This window comes from Gymnogyps californianus, chromosome 6 (assembly GCF_018139145.2).
Source record: "Gymnogyps californianus isolate 813 chromosome 6, ASM1813914v2, whole genome shotgun sequence".
NCBI lineage: Eukaryota > Metazoa > Chordata > Aves > Accipitriformes > Cathartidae > Gymnogyps > Gymnogyps californianus.
The window spans coordinates 36596226-36614160 of NC_059476.1; the positions used below are offsets into that span (position 1 = coordinate 36596226).

The following is a 17935-nucleotide window of genomic DNA, read 5'->3' on the forward strand; positions in this document are numbered from 1 at the left end:
AGGAGAGAGAGTATTTATTCTTTCCAGATGTTGGTGTGCAACTCTGGGACTGATAGTTTGGTTCACATCTGAGTGAAATTATCTAGAGCATTGTTTCAAAATTCCACTATACAGTAAATACAAGCTGTAGCCACATGCAAAAATTCATAATTTATTTAAGAGCATATTAATAAAAATACCTGCCAGCCATCACAGAAAAAAACGCCCACAGAAAATTAAATACTATATGCTACAACATGCACGGCAGGTGACTGCATGCAAGCATAGTTTATGACCCACATCCTTTCAAAAAGCTTGAAGTAAATAATATGAGACATTTAACAGCAGCAGAATGTGACTTGAATAACAGGCAATAAAGTTACATATGATGTGGCAAACCACAAATTAAAAATAATACACAGCTTCAAAGGACTAAAAATATCTGCAAAATTAACAAACTGCTATTTATTTTACAATTGTTCACCAACTTCTTAAAATGAACTTGTGCAGTTTGGCAAATCCTTAGAGGAAGATCAGCTGTGAACACTCAATTTGTCATTGCATAATGATAGGTGATAACATGGACTTAACTTTCTTTTAAAATGTATGAGGTGTATATAATCTACTTTATGTATTATTTATTTTTGTAGTTATCTCTGGCCTTGGCTGAGAATCAATAAATAAATTGAAAATGTGAAATATTTTTATATTATCTATGTATAAAAATCAATACAAAACTATATATTTTATTCTTGTCATGTGTTATCGGCTTGGAATGGATGTGCTAACATTTTAAGAGTACTCCAAAATGAATTATTTTTTTAAAAGCCTCAGCTGATCAGTGTGACAGATAACAATGATATTTGCTGGTCGTAACACTTTTAATCACAAAGGACCTTAAGGTATCTCAGACACCATATGCATATATCAAACTCTAAAATGCAGTCATCTCTGGATCCAGAGGAAGCCAATAGCTAGTAATCACTACCCTGAACAACAGTAGAGACTCAGAAACTGCCCCAGCCGCACATGGAGGAAGACAAAAAAAAAAAAAACAAACAAAAAAACACCAAACCTGATGAAGTTGCAACTTTAGTAAGAGCAAGGTGATATGGCTAACATGCAGTCCTTAAGACACAAGTTGTCACATGGCATAAGAACATACACCACACTGCTCAAAGGTAAAAAGTAAAAAGGCAAATGAAGCCCACTTTGCCCCTTGATAAAATCAAGCCTGGTTGCTAGCTCATTCGATAACATGGCCTGACAATAACTTTATGGTACAGACCACTGTTCTTTGCTTGTCTGTTCCCAATTGTCTGGGAAGGCTTTCATCAGCCCCTCTTAATCTGATTCCAGGCAACGTTTGGGAACCATTTGTTCACAAAATTCACAGAGCACTGATGAAAGGACATAATTCTCAAACAACCAGGCACTAAAAGCATTACTCAAACCAAACGAAAACTTCCACTGATATAAGTGTTTTTCCACAATGGGGCCCAGCTTGCACACTTTACCTCCTTACAAGCAGTATCTGAGAACATACAATCAGACAACTCAAAGTTCAGACATTTGCACATTAAAACATATTTCTCATGGATATCCTAGCTTCATTTTGATACCAGTGTTGCATGGTCAAACTAATTCCTTGTGGTGCCTAAATTATTTGTCATATACTCACTCTCTTTCTGGACATCAGCGAGTGCTGCATGAAGTTCCTCTTTAAACACAACTGCTTCCTTGGCAATTTTTTCCCCCTTGTCCAACAGATTCCAAGTGGCTTCTTCCACAGAAGCTAGCAAGACACGAGCTCTTTTGGAACGGCCCTTTTTCTTACTAGAAGGATTCTGTGGACAGTTCACAAGTGTTGTAACCTACATTTAAAAGAAACAAAAAAGACAATAGTGGTGTAAGTTCTATAAGTGAATTTATATTGTTCTCAAATTTAAAAAAAAAAAACAAATTAATATAGTTGAGAATAAGCAGTGAGATTCCCCCTGCTCTAGAGAGAGACAGGCAAGCTCAGCATACATACTAAGAATGGGCAAAACTATTGAATGAAATTTGACACATAATTTTACTTAATATGCTTCATCTTTGTATTCTTCTTTCTGTACGATCAAAGCAAAGTCAACAGAAATCTCAGTCATACTAACCCTGATGCAAACTCCTGGCACTGCTTATTTTAAAATTTCCTCATGATAAAAAAAAATTACTAATGCTATCTAAAGAGCCTTCTGCCAAGGCAGAAAATATAATCAGTGCTGAATCTTCCCATACTTCTGGCTTAAATCTCCAAAGTTATCTCAGAAGCAAATACCCAAAATGAGTATAGACACATTTCAAAATGCTTTCTCTTCTTACAAAGGAGGATCACAGTGGTCAGAACACAGCACCTCAGAATTCTCTGGGGGGCTCTCAACATTAGAATTGTACATCATTTTACCCAGAATGTAGGTTTACTGCAGCTTTGTCCAAATTATGTTTTTTAACGATGCACTTCAACATCCATAAAGAACTTATTTTTATATAGTATCCCCCTCCACATTCCTCATCATCTGAGCACAGCCTCCACACTCCAACAGAACGTTTCTAACAGACTATTCTCTAAGGCATTGCTTGAGCTGTCACACTAAGGAAAGACTCCTAAAATCTTTTAAAAGAAAAGTGTTATAAAGATATTTTAAAACATACTTTATTTTCATTAAGTTCACTGATGTTTTTTAATCCTCCTTCTATTCTGTTCTCTGTGCCAGAACATGGACAGTATAATATTAAGTACAGATGTAGTCTTGGAGCTCAATGAACACATTTTATATGCATATAATTACTTCATTTTATTAAATGGCATTCCAATCATCAACAATATTGTATAAGCAAAGCAAAAGCTGTGTATGAATTTCTCAGTCCAGCAGGCAAACTTAGCTAACGGCTGCAGTACAGCTTGTGGTTTGAGCTGGTCTATGGAAAAGGGCTCCATTCACAGGTATATAACAAGAAGTGTGCTAGCTGTGCCCTAGCTCACCTTTAGATCTTGTTCAAGAATTCACGGACTTCAGTGCTTTTCATGAATCAGTACTTTTAAAAAAGTAACTGACAAACATCCTCTGGGAGGCCCTTCTATAAACACATATTTGAAAGACAAAAGCTGTGACCCCTACATCATTCATGTGGAATTTTGGGGGAAAAGGACCAGCCACTTGACATCGACTGCTTTAGCATGTCACAAGGGAGACAGCAACATAAATAACATTGGCTCAGATCGTAAAAGAGGGCTTGGGTATTTTTCTGACTGTGGCTCAAAGAAAGTAAATAAAATTATTTATTGCACATAAATCAGCCAGCTGGTAGAGAATGCACTGGGAATAAGAATCTTAATATCTTTTATTTTTACAAACCCTCTAACGTTAGTTCTAGAGCATTTAATGCAGTTTTAACAATCACATTTTTAAGAGTGAGTTAAAGAGATTATAGGCTGATACTTCCAACAAGGCATAAAACACTGTAAAAAATTAGAAGCTGCCCCAAACACTTACCAAGTAAAAGACATTCTTTAAGTGTCTTAACTACTGAATCACCATTCCCAGAAAATAATGTATTCTATTTCTCAGATTTTTACTGTAGTCTCCTTCATATGTAAAATACCATTCTATGTACTGTTCATTCATATGTTTTGGAGGAGGAGAAAAGAAAACAAAGCAAATGGAAAAATATGAGAAATAATCATTCCTGCAGGTGAAAACGCATGACTGGAAGTCCCTTCATCTTCAGCATCACTGTCAGGAAATATCAGAGGCAGCTTCTGATCTCAAATACAAGTCAAAGTTTGATAGGTAGTTCTTGGCTCATGGAGATTACGGAATACAGAAAAGCTACTCTGAATTCTCTAACACAGAATCCCAATGAGGAATGCAAAAGCTTTATGCAAATCCTACACAGAAAGAATTAAACTACACAGTGGCTAATATAGCGTGCCCTTTTGATCCATTGTCAACACAGCTTGTACTGTAGTGGCAGAATACACAGTCAAAATGGTATCATTATAAGAAAAAAGAAAAACATATCCCCATTAATCCTGCTCATGCCCGACTGCATTTCCCAGTTATTAACAACTTATTGCCACATACAGCAGGTCTCCCAGCATTCAGTGGAAATCATTGTCAAGAGGTTATTTTGTATCTCTGGTAGGAGCAACAGAGTTATGCTAGAGGCACAAGGGTTTTTTAAGTGAAATTTTCAAGCCCATATGCCATCACAGCTGCAAAGCTGAATCATGTTGTTGTTGCCTATTATTGCCATTATTTATTAGGCTGAAAGGGTGGGATTTTTTTGTCATGGTTATCCCAAATACTGAATTCCTAAGGAACCGTGCAGCAGTTCTTCCAATGTTATATTCAGTTCCTGCCAGCCCTTACAGGCAATTCTTTAATATTGCAGTAGTTAAGGAAACAATGTCTTGGTACCTGAGTATCAAAAGATTTGGTTCACCTTTGATATTAATATGAAAGTATTTTAAAGCATCGATCATAAAACATTTTTTTGTTTAAAATTTAGTTCAGTGTAACGCAATCCCTAGACACTTGAAAAAACAAGTCATGAACTCAGTGATCCAATGACTACAGCAGAACCCCTCCTCCCTGTTTCAAATCCAAAGTATTGCCCATACAAATAAATACTGGTTAATCACTTTCAGTGTGCATAAAGTAAACTCACCATACACAGAACTAAAACCAACAGTGTATGGTTTTTGTGCGAGCAAACTTTTGTCAGTGTGGATGACAGGTGAGAATAAATGCCTTTCAACTTGCCTATTTTTCATCAGTGATGCAAGGGACTGTAAAATACCTGGATGTTTCTACATATTCTGTAAAACTTACCTATCTCTTGCAGCCATAAACTTTCCTTAGCTCGTATGTATGTATAAAATATAAAGAGATGGAAACAAGAGGTTTCGCAAGGAAAAGCTCTTACAAATATTTGCTTATGTATACATACACACACACACAACATATATTAAGTCTGCGCGTGTGTGTATACACAGAGAGAGCTTTAGATACAATATCCAAATAAGTGGCAAATTTACAGCTTAAGACTTGCAATGACTGCAAAGGCAGTTATGAAGTGTTTCCTGCATGAATTAATGAAGCTATATGAATCTCATCAAGTCATATCTTTCAAAACTTTTCTTGTGCACAATTTCAAAAGGAAAAAACTCTTATAATAGTTGCTACAGAAGCAAATTTATACCTAGCCATAACTGTAATCATTATATAGTATAGCAAAGAGATTAAACAGACTTCAGTCTCTGAGGATGAGATAAAACAAGAGGATATTTTCCATTACATTAATTGTTATATTTTGTGAGTAAATCTAGCACAAGCATGACAAATATTAGATATCAGCTACGCGAATGAAAATACTTTATGATCTACTGATTACTTCACACTAATTGCTCCATGACAGAGTGCATCTCTGATAAAAGCCCAGAATCAAGGAAAGATTGTTTGTCTGAGCATGTACCCAATCTACATCAAGGCAGCTGTCAGCTGAATGATGTCAGTTTTGACAACTATCATTTTTAATGTGCCAGATGCATTGATAGAGAATTTTACCTAAAAGCCTTCCTTTCAAAACTAATGTCCTCAAAGCACCTGGAATAAAATAAAATAAAGGCCACAGACAGAGGGAACCCCTTCTGATGAGGGGGTAACTGGACAGGATTAAAGAAACTTTTTTGTAACACATAGAAAACAGAGTGCAGCTAGTAGTACATCCCCATGAGAGTACAGTTCATAAGGCTGGACACAGAATTACACTAATGCAGTTATGACACTTCCAACATAAGAGTTTCTATCTCTGCAGAGCCCTGCACAGCACTATTTGAACTTACCACCCTGGGTCAGGCCACTGTTTGGGATGCAAAGAGGGAAATGCAGTGAGACTGCTGCCCCTGCAATCCACCAAACATTGTAATTTAGGGGCATTGTTTTATTCCAAGGATGGAGAAGTTGCCAAGTCAGAGAGGGTCTTACACAAAACAATGTCTCATACTGTTGTCACAGGTTCAAAGTGATCATCACTGCCAACTGCAGACTGCAGGGAAGAGAGAGAATCTAGCAAAGTCATTTGCAAAGTTACTTCCACATAGGCTGGGTTTGCCTTCATTTTCTCCCATATTGATGCTGTTAACCTAATGATTGCCCTAACACTTAGCATAACTGGCTAGGACAGACTTCAGAGAAGCTCAAACACTTCCACTGCCTCTTTCCTACCAGAGCATTATAAGCTTATTAAATAAATAAATTAGAACATTAATCTCAAAATAAAGTTAAACTGTGTTCAAAGCAGCAGCTGCTCAGTGAATCAGGCCAGAGCACAATACTATTCATTTTTATCTGTGACTGGTCTGATTCTCTTTCTAATCATAGATCAGTTTTCATTTATTGCCTTTCCAGCATCTCAATCATCCTTCATGGAGTATTAGTTTTAATCCCTGCTATTGCATTTTCAACATTTTTTTCTGTCTCCTTCCCACTCAAAATGCAAGTTCCCCTTCCACAGTTCTGTTACGAAACAAACAAAGCATTAAGGTTGAGAGGGGGAAAAGACAGACAAAATTGTATTCTCTTTGAATCAAAGCATTTCCATTCTTCACAGACTCAAGCTTTTTAAAGATGCTTGAGAAGAGCTTTAAAAAAAAAATAATAGTAATTAGATGGTTTCTTTCTTTTGTTCTAGAATTGCATTTCTTTGTTTTGTCAGGTTTCTCTGATCCTGCAAAACTCAGGCCAAAATTTACATTTCTTCATCTCCTCTAAAAATACCCCCAGTGTTGCAGCTGCCTGAGCACAGTCTGACCTACTGGTATACAAGAGAAGGTTTTAAAATGCAGTCTATCAAGAAATCTATTCCTACTACTCTGAAACTAATTTCATAATCCATCCACATATGATGCTCCCCCTTGATGACTTCCTGCAAACCACTGAACTGTTAACTGAGGTTTTATACACCGGCAATCACACCCAGGCAAAAATAAATAAATAAAGGCAGACAAAATGAGTGAGAGGTAGCTCGGTTAATAACAGCTGGAAATGAAGTAATGACAAAAAGAAAAGGTTACTTTGTAAAGAAAAGAATCTTCCAGAAGGGACAAATGAGTAAGGGAGGAAAAGAAGGTCAAGTCAAAAATAAGAGAAGACATTTCAAAGATGATAATGAAAAATGAATAGAAGAAACTGGACGAGTTAGGGAGAGGCAAAAGTTTCAAATGGGGAAAATACAACTTTATTTGTTAAAGAGAAACTTATTTCAATGAATTAACCGATTTTTTAAAGCAACTTTCCCTAGAACTGTTATAAAACATGATCAGCACCTCTTCACTTTTCCTAGCTTTTAGAGGACATACAGCACTTCTGGAATAAACAAAGGACTTTTCCAACATTAAAGTCCAAATAAACATAAGAACCATCGCACCAAACATACTCATCATTTTATTGTCCTCATCTTTCATCTCTGTATTCTTCTTCCCTCCAATCATTATGCGCTGCCTCTTTAATTATAATCTGACTGTTCCTCTGTATCTGGTCACCACCCTTTGGCAAGCCCAGGGAAACAGCATGCAAAGGACTGACTCCCAGGACAAAGAAGGAAAGATGTCATCAGAGCAGTGTGTGTGAAAAAAAGTGCATTCCTGCAATAACAAAATTTACCATGTATCTAAGTGGCTGAGTGCAGTCAAATGAAGCCCATGAGTTGTATGAGAAAAAATATTTTTTCCCTTAATATCTGTCCAAGTACAATAATAATTGTTTCAGTCTTAATTAAAACGATTTTATTTATCTTTTTTAAAAATAGAAAAGTGGCAAAATGAAAAAATTGAAATAATAGAAAACTTGGTAGATATGTTTTTAGATATGTTAGATACCTTTTTTTAATAAGCTGTACATTCCCAATTCTTACATGTATATAAATAGAGTAACAGCCAGAGTACAGTATTCAGTCTGGCTTTGCTCTATTTACCAACAGTCATCCTCCCAGTTTTGTTTGCTGATTGTTAATATAACCTATTTAACCAAAAGTTATTGTCTTGTAAGAGGCATCACTCAAAGTGCTTGGAAAGATCTTAATCAACCACTGAAGCTACTTCATAGCCATTATACCTGACCATCTTCACAACCTGAAAAACAACAAAGTATTCTTTGTACATTAGCAAGTGAAAGAAAATTCTGAATGAAGTCACACCCTTCTGTGCCTATACAAACTGCAGCCAGAGCAGTGACTGCCACGTAAACATACCCTCAGGCACCAGGAAAAGAATACTAAATGAGCAGTGTACAGCTGTGACCAGTTTGATCTACATCATCTTGGCAAGGCTGAAGGACAGCGATAAGCTGGCATCCTTGTGCTATGTGTAATTGACTAATTAAATGCAGGTACCCCAACATCTTTGTTTTAAGTACAATGAAAAGAAAATTCAAAATAGCTTGAGTTTCAAAACAGAAGATGTCCTTTCTGTTCTTTACCCTGTAACATATTGCTACAGAGGTCTTTTAACACTTTCTTAGTTATTGTCCTGGTTTCAGCTGGGATAGAGTTAATTTTCTTCTTAGTAGCTGGTACAGTGCTGTGTTTTGGTTTTAGTGTGAGAATAATGTTGATAACACAATGATGTCTTAGTTGTTGCTAAGCAGAGCTTATCCTAAGGTAAGGATTTTTCAGTTTCCCATGCTCTGCCAGCAAGCAGGTGTGCAAGAAGCTGGGAGGGAGCATGGCCAGGACAGCTGACCCCAACTAGCCAAAGGGATATTCCATACCACAGAACATCATGCCCGGTATATAAACTGGGGGGAGTTGGCCGGGAGGGGTGGATTGCTGCTCAGGCATCGGTCAGCGGGTGGTGAGCAATTGCATTGTGCATCACTTGTCTTTTCTTGGGTTTCATTTCTCTTTTTTTTTTTTTTGTTATATTCCTTTCCATTACAATTGTTATTATATTTTTAGTAGTAGTAGTAGTATATTCTATTTTACTTTAGTTATAAAACTGCTCTTATCTCAACCCACCAGTTTCACTTTTTTCCCCGATCCTCCTCCCCATCCCACTGGGAGGAGGGAAGGGTGAGTGGCTGCATGGTGCTTAGTTGCTGGCTGGGGTTAAACCATGACAGTTATACACATTATTTGCAAAATGAGATCAGGCCTTCAAGTAGGTCCTTTCCATTGTATCAAAAAAGACATTTCTAATCCATGCCAAATACAGAGATAAGGAGAGAATCTTTAACACACTAAGCACTGCATATTTAACTAGTGAATACTTGAAATAGAACTGGAATATGCAGTAAAATTGCTCCTCCTGAAAAGAAAGTTTTATCAACAAACCTGAAAGATTTTTGTAAATCCCTCAGTCCAAGTTTTCTTTAGTTGGAAGGAAAAGTACTAAAATAGGTTTATAAAATATGCAACAATTGCACTGTTCTTAGGGCATCTCTTCTAAAATGCAACAGAATGCAATTCTTATCAAAATTCAGACAAAGAAACTCACCTACAGATTTCAAGGCTCTTCTTTTCCACTCTGTCCACTACTTACGATACGAAACTTTTCATATGTTGGAAATCCATTTGCAGTGTATTCTACATCTAAACATCCACTAGATAATACTGCACAAGAGACTAGCTAGAACATGCAATATTTGCTATGACATACTGTGTGGCATTTGCAAAAATGGAAGTGACTAAATGAATGACCGAATCTGGAAGAAGACAGATCCCCCCAGACAGTTTCTGAGCCGGAGTAAACTACAAGTACAGAAGAGCTGTGGGTATGCCTTTCATAATAGTGACCTTAGCCAAAGTTCTTCAGCCTTATTCCCTTCCCTCTATGGTTATCCAATTTATTTTCTGCAATACTAAAATACCTGAATTATCAATGGTTCCAATAATTTCTCCACTGTAAACGTCTGGATCTGCAGATCCCGAGGATCAATTTTCAGTTTAATGCTAGGCACTTTTGTTGACATTTCACCTAGGTACAAAACAAAAAAAATTGCAGTAAGCAATTATTAGCCATGACCTGTCAGAGACCAGAGACTGCCTATGGGAGTAAAGACCTGGTTCCATAACAGGTTTAGGATTTCAAGACATAAAATGAATTTTTATTATTCCTCATTTCTAGATTGTGAAAAAAATAGGCAGATAGTTGCATAAACTGTAAAATAATAGATTTAAAGTACATATAATTCCTTGTCTTCTCTTCCAGATTCCTAAATTGACCATATATTAAAAAATACACAAGTATAATTGCATTAGAAGACCTCTGAATATATGTTCTCTAGTAGTCAATAAAAAGTAGCTTTAAAGCAAAAATTATATTACATTATTGAATTTATCACAAAACAAAAACATTAATGCTATGTGCACAATACCTGTATCTTACTCCATCTATCAAATTACAGTGGTCATAATAAATACTTTAAGAACAAAAATATATGCAGCAGCCCTTAAAAGTCCTGGCAATTAATAGCAGGAGAAAGTGAAACATGTAGTTATTTTACACCCTGTAATAACAAATATTTTCTAAGTGTCAAGACAGATTAAGTCAAGAAAGCCTATTACTGAAGTCAATAAGATGGAAGTAAAGCTAAGTAAGGTCTTTAAAGTGAATAAATCATTCATTAGGAGCTTGATCCAAAGTCCACTCATGTTAATTTAAGGGTTTTCACCGAGTTCACTGGGCCATGGTTCAGGCCTTTAGCCGCAGTGAAATGTGTGTGTGCCAACAAAGAATTATAACTGTGCTTTAGTAGGAATGCAACTGATTATTGTCCCAAAATAAAAAACATTTTAAATTTTCCAGTAACTTAACTTCCCATAAAACATAGCTCAGCAAAGCCTTTTTAGCCAATAAAGACTTCAAACACACAAATAATGGATATCTGTCCTTTTTAAGCAGAACTTATTACAACCATTGCTGCTGTATAATAAAGTAATAAGGTACTGCAACTGTGCAGGCTTAAGAGATATATTGTCACCTTCCAGTGAACCTAGCATCGATTTAATACAACATCGTAGGTTTAGGGTTTCTATAGCAAGTTGTGTAGAAATGGATCTGAATTGTTTATCACAGAATAGTTATCCACATTTCACTTGCAAGCAAAGATAATATGAATGATAATTAAAGAATTAAGGTTAAAGGTAATTTAGGGTTTTGCCATTCTTAGTAAAGGTTATACAAGTGCCAAGTTTATTCTTTTATTACAAGCTATACTAGTCACAGCCCTAAGTTCCCACAGATTCAGCTGCATACAGTCAGGTGATAGCATATGTAAAGAACTGATTTTTCAGTTTTAATTCCAAGTCAAAAGACAAAGAGAACAAAAACTTGAGACCAGAATTACACTTTTCCTTCCATGGAATAGAGAACTCTGGAAATGTCAGTGCAAATTATTTGGCCATATTTTACACATTTAACTTTTAGATACTTGTAACAAACCCCAAGGAAATAAAATTTGAGACTCCCAAAATCACCAGTGTCAGTGGTTCTCTTTCTGTCCAATGGATCACTAGGCAGGATACTCCCACAGTTTTGAAATACTTCAGTTTAACTTATCCCTCTGTTTGAAGGGAATTGAGCCCCCTCATTATCCACTGCTTCAGAAACAAGTGGTGGCTCCTACTGAGGAAAAGGACTGCAGCCTTTCTGCTAGCTCAAATTGTTATGTATCCTCCCTCATGTGATGAAGTTGTAGCTGTGCAAGTGTACAGACCACACCTCTTATTCACAAAGCCTCATTGCAGCTGTTACAAAGTGCTTTGAGATGGATGACTCAGTATCTTCCGCTGGTTCTGTTCTACTCAATGTAAAACACTTATTTACTCACTGAGCTTAGAACAAAATAGGCTGAAAATACAGCATAGCTGTAGAGGCTGGTGGTTAGGGCATGCTCCCAGAAGGCAAAATATTTTGTTTCCAAACTTTGTTTGACTAATGTTTTCAGAATTTCAGACCAAGGAGAACCGCAAGAGACAGAAAACATCAAAAGTCAATGAACTCAAGATATCTACAAGCACATTCAACATAATAAATGTCCCATTGAATCAGATCAACAGTCCATCTAGCCCAGTATGTTTGTTATGGTCAGGCTATCAATTCTTGATAATACACTGTGTATGCAACAAAGCAAGAAATAAGGCAGGCTCTTTCCATCTGCTGTTTAGTGGAGGAATCACTAAGAGACAAATTCACAGTCACCCAGAGGGCTTCATACAACTACAACTTAGGTCATCATGGAAGTGCAACACCTCCTGGTTTCTTTACATTGTGCACATAACATCCTTGGTGAGCTGAGCTCTGCAACAAGAGCTTATTCTTACAGCTCAGGCCAAAGACATGCCCGCTCGGTACTCACACAAGCAGGTTTGTTTTTGGGTTTTTTACTTTTTATTGTACCTGTAGTGATTCTTACTGGTAATAAGCACTGGTTCTTTATGTATGGAAACTAAAACCAAAAGTGAAAACAATTTCTCAACCATGTAATTCTTTGGAAATACACTAAATATATAATGATATAAGTAAAGTCTGTAAACCTCAAGAGTGAGAGGTCTAGTACAAAGTGCAAACTCAAAGGGCCAACACCTATTAACTGCATCATTTTATTGAACAACAAATACTCAGAAAGGTTCTGTGTCTGCAAAGTAGATTAAAATTCAAGCTTTCTTATAGCTACAGCTATATAGTTATTTCCAGCAACATTTGCTATACTAGCAAGGGAGCTATCAGTAACCTGGAAGCCAGGTTCCCACCGACATTCAGACCTCCACACAATCTCTTGAATTAAAGATAGCAAATATTAACGGGAGATTCTTTTTAACCCGTTAAAGTAACCTTTCCTACAGTACTAATAACTTGCTCTGAAAGCCACAAGTGTCTGTCATTCACATCCCTGCTCTTCTCAGTTAGCTTCAACCCCAAACTGCATTGCTATTTAATAGCTTCTTAAACTGCCTCTCCCATAATAAAACAGCAGTGCATGCACTTTTGGTTGACTTTGCAGTGTTGGCAAATAGCGTGTCATATCTGTGCCTACCTGTCAGCGTGTTGGTGCAGCTTATGAACATAGAGCAGAGAAGCACTCACGCTGCTGAAAAGCTGTTTCTGCTGTGTTCACCACTGAGTCAAAAAGCCTTTTAATTCAACAAGATACTCTCCTCCAGCTTCACTGGGATTGCATCAAACCACATTATTTCACACTCTTAAAAAGACAGACTTTTTTTTACCATCTGCAGTTCACTGGTTCTCTAAATCTTTGGCCAACATTTCAATGAATCTGGCTTTTATTCACATTTTTTAAAAAAAATCTTTATGATATTGCTGGTTCACAACCCTTATCTTTGGCATTTTCACAAGCCTCCCAGTATACACGTACATCTTGAAATCCATCACAACAGTTGCAAATAGATGGTATTGATTGTGCTGTGAATTTTTTTCTGGTCAAGACACACATCAGTTGCAAGGGGACAGGTAAGAACTGGATGGAGACAGCACTTCAAGCTTCTGCTGAGATTTGAAGAAATCACTAGATGATTTTCAGGTTATTTTTTCTGCAGATACACTCATGCTTTAACTTCGCAGTGGTTTCCCCTCAATTCCTTGACAGAAGGGTGCTAGCAACTGCTTTACTCAAAATCCAGAAATAAAACCTTTGCTGCTTGCAGCAAGAGCTGCTCTCCATTCTCGCAGCACAACTTCCTATACTACAGGTCATCTACAATGACCAGATCTTTTCTAAAATTTGGCAGATAAAAATGTAGTTGTAATTATAGTCACTTCCTCTTACTAGAGATCACTGTGCTCCAGAATCCTACCATTGAGCAGTCTCAAACTTGGGAACTGTTACAAATCCAATCCCATTTGTGCAGATCAGAAAAATGTGAATCTATGTGACTTTCCCTTTTGTGGGTTTTTGGGTTGTTTGGGGGTTTTTGGGGGGGGGGGTTAACCTTAGCATATTGTCTAACATAAGCATTTTTATTCTTTGCTTGAGCCCTCGCTCAACCGGCTTTTGAACTCAACAATAGCTTTTTAGCCTTGGATCAGGCCCATAACTTATAATTAACTGAAAGTCAGTTGCAAAAATTATTGTTTCTGAAAGTTTCAATTATACTCTAAGGTATAACCAACCTACTTAAGGGCTCACTTGCTGATTCTAGTTTTTTTTTTTTTTAAAGTAAAATTCTAATGCTTCCTGAAACTTCCTTAAAGCAGCCAAAATATGAAAACAAGCTTGCAAGCCAGTGCAGTGAAAAACTACAACATCTTAATTATTTTGATACCCTGACCACATATTTTCAACTTACCAGGCTCTCCTTACTGTTATTTACCATATTAGCTAATCAGTATTTAAATAGGATTTTTTTTTTTTTTTTAATCAAGGCAAGGGTAATAGGTGACAGAAAGAAAAATATGCAGCCAGTAAAGATCATTCTGGGGGTTTCTCTCATATTTCCACTTAGAAAGTGAACTTCTGTCCTTCCAGATCATCTTTGTTAAGACCACAAATTTTGGTGCTTGCCTCGGAGGGGGGGGACGGGGGGGGGGAGAGAGAGAGAGAGAGAGACTCACAGTCCATCTTCTATTTTTTCAAAATGCATATGTCTACTCCAGTATAATATGCCCTGTAATTACAGTAGGGATCTTGACTGCAAGATATTTCGGTAAAAGGCTGCTATAACCTCACACTCGGTTATATTAACCTTTACAGTAGGCATTTTCAGCACTGTAGACCAGCAGCTCTTACAACACTTAGGATGTTAAGCATGTGTCACAAGATACAGTTGTGTCTCAGAACAGCCAGAAAAGCAACCACCTGCACACTCCTACCAAGTGCTACAAACTTTAAGATAATGAGAATTTTGTCTTTTCAGCAGACATGTCCAAACTGAAACTGCTGAGTCTTCTGGTGTAAGAAAAAAAGACACCGGAAAAAAGTCAAAGTCTGTATCCATCTGCAATACAATGTGAACATAGCACCTGCAGCTTTTAAACAATCTATAAGTACACTGTATATAGATATAAGCTAATTAATGCCAGAAAGCAGAGCCAAAGATATTCTGCATAAATTAGAAAACGTTAACTTTAGAACCCATTTCCTGCTACATCATTAGAAAGCCAATAGTACATCACTCACCTATCCTAGAATATATATGGTCCATATTCAGCACTAAAGCAACTGTCTATGTAATTTCCTTGTGTTAGGAACTTCAGTGCAACTGCTATGGCTCACTATTTGGCTTCTGAGGCATCTGCAAGGGACTGCCTGACAAGCTCTCCAGTGTATTTCAGGATGACTGACAGGACACAGTGGCTGCTGGAGGGGTGGCAGGGGGATGGGCGTCCTTAAAGCTATATACTAGAGCACAAATATGTCAAAAAAATTTAAAGTTAAAAAGCTTTTGAACAATTAGGTGACATGAAACATGTCATTACTAATACTTCCTGGTGCTTATTCTCGTAGTTTTCAGCACATCTACTGTTTTCCCATACATTCTGATTGTATGCCAACTTCTGTCTCGAGGCAATGACTCAGTCTCAGACTTTTGAGCTGGACAGCAAAGGGATTCATAAGGCTCTCATCCAGTAACTTGGCACCAAATTTGTTTTCTTTAGGGTTTTTTTTCCATTGTATGTTACTCTACACTGACATACAATATATTATCCTATCAATTTCATAAAATGCACAGGCCTATTGCCTTCTAAAAACCAGGGAAGACAAGAAAAAAAATATTAAAACAAAGTAATCTGGATTAGTATTTTTAAAGAAGATACACATGGACAGAACACCTGAGGACTTCCAAGACATGAAATATTGCTGAGAATATGTAATAGAATATGTTTTATTATTTGTTCTTAATGTCAATATTTATTGAACAGTTTCATCAATCAGTGCCAACACCACTCTGGGAATAAAATGTTAGTCCTTTCGCTACAGAGTCAGTACAGCAAGTGCAAATCAGATTTTATAGAAGCAACAAAAACAGTCACTGCGGTTTTTTCTACTCTTCTAGCTGATACATGAAAGAAGATATTCAGAATGCTAAAATGTACTAGTTCTGTTTGCAATACAACAGTATGGACTTTTTTTGCTTGAAGACCTGCTGTACTTTGTGGGCCAGACCATGCCCTGTAATAGAGCATACCTCTGACACCTGGGAAGGATCTGGCCTATTTAACACCAGAGAAAACCTATAATGCACCTGCCAAATTATTTAAATTTCCATACAAAGCTGTCAGGTTACACTCTAACCACCTCCGATTTTATCACTTCTTTTTACTAGTAACAGGAAACATGTCTGTTACTGCAAAGACACCACAAAGGAAAGAAGAGCTGGAGAACTGAAGACTGTGGCAAGATTCAGATCCATTAATAACACTTATTCACTGAAGGCTACTTTATTTAAACAGACTTTGCATTTAGGTGTAGATTTGCAGTAAAATAACTGGAAGATAATTTTTAATGCTGAGAGAAAAAAACACCACTTTTTTTTACATTCTCTTTCACTTCCCTCTGTGTCTACTTTCTCCCTAGAGCAATTTTTTATTCCATTGGCCAATTTCAACCACACCTGAAAAGCAGCTGAAATTTCCAAGGACACAAGATTTCCACCAAGTTCTTCAACATAGTTCTCAGCATAAATAGTGTCATACATCATCCCTTATAATTAATCTACCAAGGAAAAGAACACAGCATAAGCCTAGTTCTTACCGGATACCGGAGAATCCACATGGCAAGGAACAGGTTATGACTGACCTAACAGCATGAAAAGTTTTAATTAAGAAAAAAACATTTGAGATGGGGGAAAGCATTACACCTCAATGAACTTGTCTCCTACAGACTTTCTGATGTCTAGTGAGATAACAAATGAAGATTTTTGCCAGGGTTATAACATTCAGAAGATGCTCTCTTCTCCTTGTTTAATAGTCATGCCTACTTTTTCTACAGTGCATTCCATCAAAGCACTTCTTCAAGCAGAGGTCATCTTCCAATATCACGTAAGGAAAGAGAATCACAGAGGAAAAATTATTTTCTCAAGATCACACAGAATGCCAGTGGCAGAATCAGGGATGGAGTGCTGGGATACAACCGCCTAGTCACTAGCGCACCTTACTCACACTTTCTTTAACTCAGGCCAATAAACAGGTTAAGAAGAGTAAAACGTCTCCAAATACAATTTACACTATAAATCTAAAGAATATAATCTCATCTTCCATACTCATGTCAAAGTTACCCAGATACTAGTATTTCTTATTCTTAGTAAGGTCAGCTAACACATTCTTCTCCCTTCAACATACTATCAAAATTACTGCCTTGGTTGAATGCACGCACTTCCAGCCAGTTGCGACACGCTGACGAATTCTAGGCGAAATTCCAGCAGAGGTGTGAGTGCTATAGCCTGACCAGCTACAGAACTCGTGGCTTTGCACTAACATGCCAGACCCCGCTTCTCAACCAACAGCTATCCAAAAACGCGTGTTATGGTCCTGAGCCTACAGCCACAGCAAGGAAAGTCTTCTCCACTGAAGTGTAACCACAGAAACTTGTGAACCTGACAATGCTCTCACTATATTAGCAGTAAACTAAATAATTCCACTGATATCAATGAAATTCTAGTGGATATACACCATTAAGGGTGACAGCAGAATCAAAACAATCCTGCTTGGTTCAGAAATGCTTTACCAATCTTATCTTCATAACACTTCTTCCAGGTACATTTTTGCAGGTAATGGAGTTTTTGGTCTTGGAACTACAGTTGTAATATTTAAGATATTGAAAAAGCATTTACTTCAAAAAAGACAAAAAAAGAAGGTGGTGTGACATCAGATGGCAGCATTTCATTCAAAAAGAAAAGGTTTTCATTAATACTCTCTGGACCCATTTCAAATTCTTAAAGAAAAAAAAAAATCCTT

The 17935-nt window shown here is 37.0% G+C and overlaps 2 protein-coding genes across 2 annotated transcripts in view; both read right to left on the bottom strand.

Moving 5' to 3' along the window:
- CTNNA3 (catenin alpha 3) overlaps positions 1 to 17935 on the bottom strand; it is a 546120-nt gene that overhangs the window by 526187 nt on the left and 1998 nt on the right. The window contains exons 2-3 of the mRNA XM_050898633.1: positions 9891 to 9997; positions 1661 to 1853 (exon numbers count right to left, since the gene is read on the bottom strand). Coding sequence (XP_050754590.1) covers positions 1661 to 1853; positions 9891 to 9992 — 295 coding nt within the window. The 5' untranslated portion in view covers positions 9993 to 9997. The remainder of the gene's footprint in view (positions 1 to 1660; positions 1854 to 9890; positions 9998 to 17935) is intronic.
- DNAJC12 (DnaJ heat shock protein family (Hsp40) member C12) overlaps positions 1 to 17935 on the bottom strand; it is a 375633-nt gene that overhangs the window by 321779 nt on the left and 35919 nt on the right. The gene's annotated exons all lie outside the window — the stretch shown is intronic.